General features: G+C 48.4%; 1 protein-coding gene across 1 annotated transcript in view; it reads right to left on the bottom strand.

Moving 5' to 3' along the window:
• Window positions 1–2,500, bottom strand: part of LOC311231276 (forkhead box protein P4-like) — a gene marked incomplete at its 5' end in the record, with an annotated part of 20,987 nt that overhangs the window by 17,020 nt on the left and 1,467 nt on the right. The window contains 2 exon segments of the mRNA XM_084338274.1: window positions 808–1,036; window positions 1,672–1,732. Coding sequence (XP_084194400.1) covers window positions 808–1,036; window positions 1,672–1,732 — 290 coding nt within the window.

Raw genomic sequence — 2,500 nt, 5'->3', positions numbered from 1 at the left:
GTTGGTTAAATATAACGATGTACGTTACGGAGCGGTAGAGACATTCAAATATAACGTGTACACAAGACGCAATGTGACAAAACCTATTCAGTCATCGAAAATGTAATATATACAATTAAACATAAGTTATTAGCGCACAGCTTTTTATTTTTTACAAATGAAAAAAATTAACATGCATGATTAACCTCAGTGATTATGAATGATTCATGCAAAAAGTAGTATCATTGCAAGATCAAGGCAGATATATCCATATACTGTAGATGGATCAGGATGTATTGATTGATCAGTTTTCTTTTTTTACCCCCCTAAAATAATGTCAGATTTTCCCACACAGTCTAGAATTAAATGATAATTTTTCCAAATCCACATCTTGTCCATACATTCACATGTGCAGGCGATGTAGACTTGTCTCTTATTAAAACTAGTCTCTTATTAAAACAAGATAAAAAGGTGTTTCTATCGCCTCTACATAATGGCCAGTCTGGGGGGGGGGGGGGTCTTAGCCGCGCCTGAATGACCCTTGAGCCCCCTGAGAGAAACAGGAATCCATTGTCCAACATTATCTACAGTACTGCCTCACTAACGATTGCCTTTAACCCTTGCACTGCCGCACTACCAAAACGGTTAACCCTTTCACTGCGACAATACACAGGAGGTTAACCCTTTCACTGCCACGACCGTCGGCTGTGTGATAGTAAAGGGTTAACCTTCTGTCATGTGGCAGTGAAAGGGGGGTGGTAATAATAATAATATAAAAAAAAAAAGGGCCTGCCTCCGCGTCACTAAACGGGTCACTAGGCGGCTCACCTGAGGCGATGGGGGTGCAGAACTTGTCGTCCGAGTTGCGCCGGCGGATGGGCCCCACTCCGTGCTGGTGCGTGTGGCCGTGCGAGTGCAGGCTGGAGGAGCTGATGACGGAGGGGCCCTGGCGCAGCGGCGTGATTGGTGCAGCCGCCGAGGTGGGCGGGTGGCGGAGGCCTTCCGAGTACATGTCACTCTCCCGCTTCAACAGGGAGCCGGTGGAGGCCAGGTTCAGCTGCAGGGAGAGAGAGGGGGGGGGGAGAGAGGGAGGGGGGGGGGGAGGGAGAGAGATATGGAGGGAGGGGAGAGGGACAGAGAGAGGGAGATAGAGAGGGAGGGGGTAGGGAGAGAGAGGAGGGAGAGAGGAGAGAGGGGAGGGGGGGGAGAGAGAGAGAGGGGGGGATAGGGAGAGAGAGAGGGAGGGAGAGAGAGAGGGGGGAGAGATAGAGGGATGGGGAGAGATATGGAGGGAAGGAGAGATGGAGAGAGATGGAGGGAGGGAGAGAGAGAGGGGAGGGAGGAAGGGGGAGGAGAGAGAGAAGGAGGGAGAGAGAGAGGGGGGGAGAGAGAGAGAGGGGGGAGGGGGGTTGAGGGAGGGAGGGAGGGGATTGAGGGAGAGAGAGAGCGAGAGAGCGAGCGAGAGCGAGAGAGAGAGAGAGAGAGAGAGAGAGAGAGAGAGAGAGAGAGAGAGAGAGAGATTAGGCACCATGTTCACTGGGGAAGGAAGAAAAAAGCTGGCTTCTCTTCCTGTTCTTTACAATGGAAAGAATGCACTGATAACTGAGAGAGGACTGTGTTTTTAGTACAGTCACTAGAAGCTAAGAACATGTCAACTTCAGCAGAAACAATGAAAACTAAAATGGCACTCACAGAGATGCCTACGCCCGCGAGCGAGCGGGCAAAGCCTGCAAGTGCCGCCTCTCTCCCCCATCTGGGTAACGTCAGCTGTATTGATGTCAATGGACAATGGTGGAAATTAATTCAAATTAAATACTTGCCCGTTGACCCATTTGAAAAATATTAAAGGTTTCTTTGCATCCAATCGGATCAGAACTGCAGGAGTTATGGGTAATGCAGACACACAGACATGCATGCGTACATACAGACACACAGACAGACATGCATACAGACACATAGGACCGGACTTCTAACTGTTCCCTTTGTCACGTGTGAACAGCAGAAGCCCAACAATAACGTATTCGCCTGAAAGTCTGCCAGCTAAAGAAAGAACCTCACCGTCCCTCACCTCGTGAATATTAATAGTTTCTCATACACACTGTAGTTGTACTGTAGTGATTCACCATAGTAATTCTATAGTGGAATATTATAGAAGATTACGGTGACAGCCCTATAGTATTCCTGTGGTTTTACAATAGAAAAACAATGCATCGTCATATGGTTATTTCTACCGTGATTAACTATGTTATTTTGCATGGTAATCTGTGTGTGTGTACGAAAGAAAGGGAAACACAGGAATGCTACGCTCTCATTATGTATGGGCAGGAGTCGGATCAAGGGGAGTGTGACATCATCAAAGAGGGCCGAGATCCTTCCGGGAAGAGATGATTCTAGAACCCATGCCCCTCCGTAAGGCTGAGAATAATGTACAGAGTAGACCCAGGCCTCAACCGGCAGCGCTATGAGACACATTAACCCTTTCACTACCACACTACCAAATGGTTAACCCTTTCACTGCGCC

Source organism: Notolepis coatsorum (genome assembly GCF_963971535.1).
Source record: "Notolepis coatsorum genome assembly, contig: SUPER_6_unloc_2, whole genome shotgun sequence".
NCBI classification, from domain to species: Eukaryota; Metazoa; Chordata; class Actinopteri; order Aulopiformes; family Paralepididae; genus Notolepis; species Notolepis coatsorum.
Note: the sequence above shows the minus strand (reverse complement) of the source record. Positions and strands in the feature narration are given on the sequence as shown.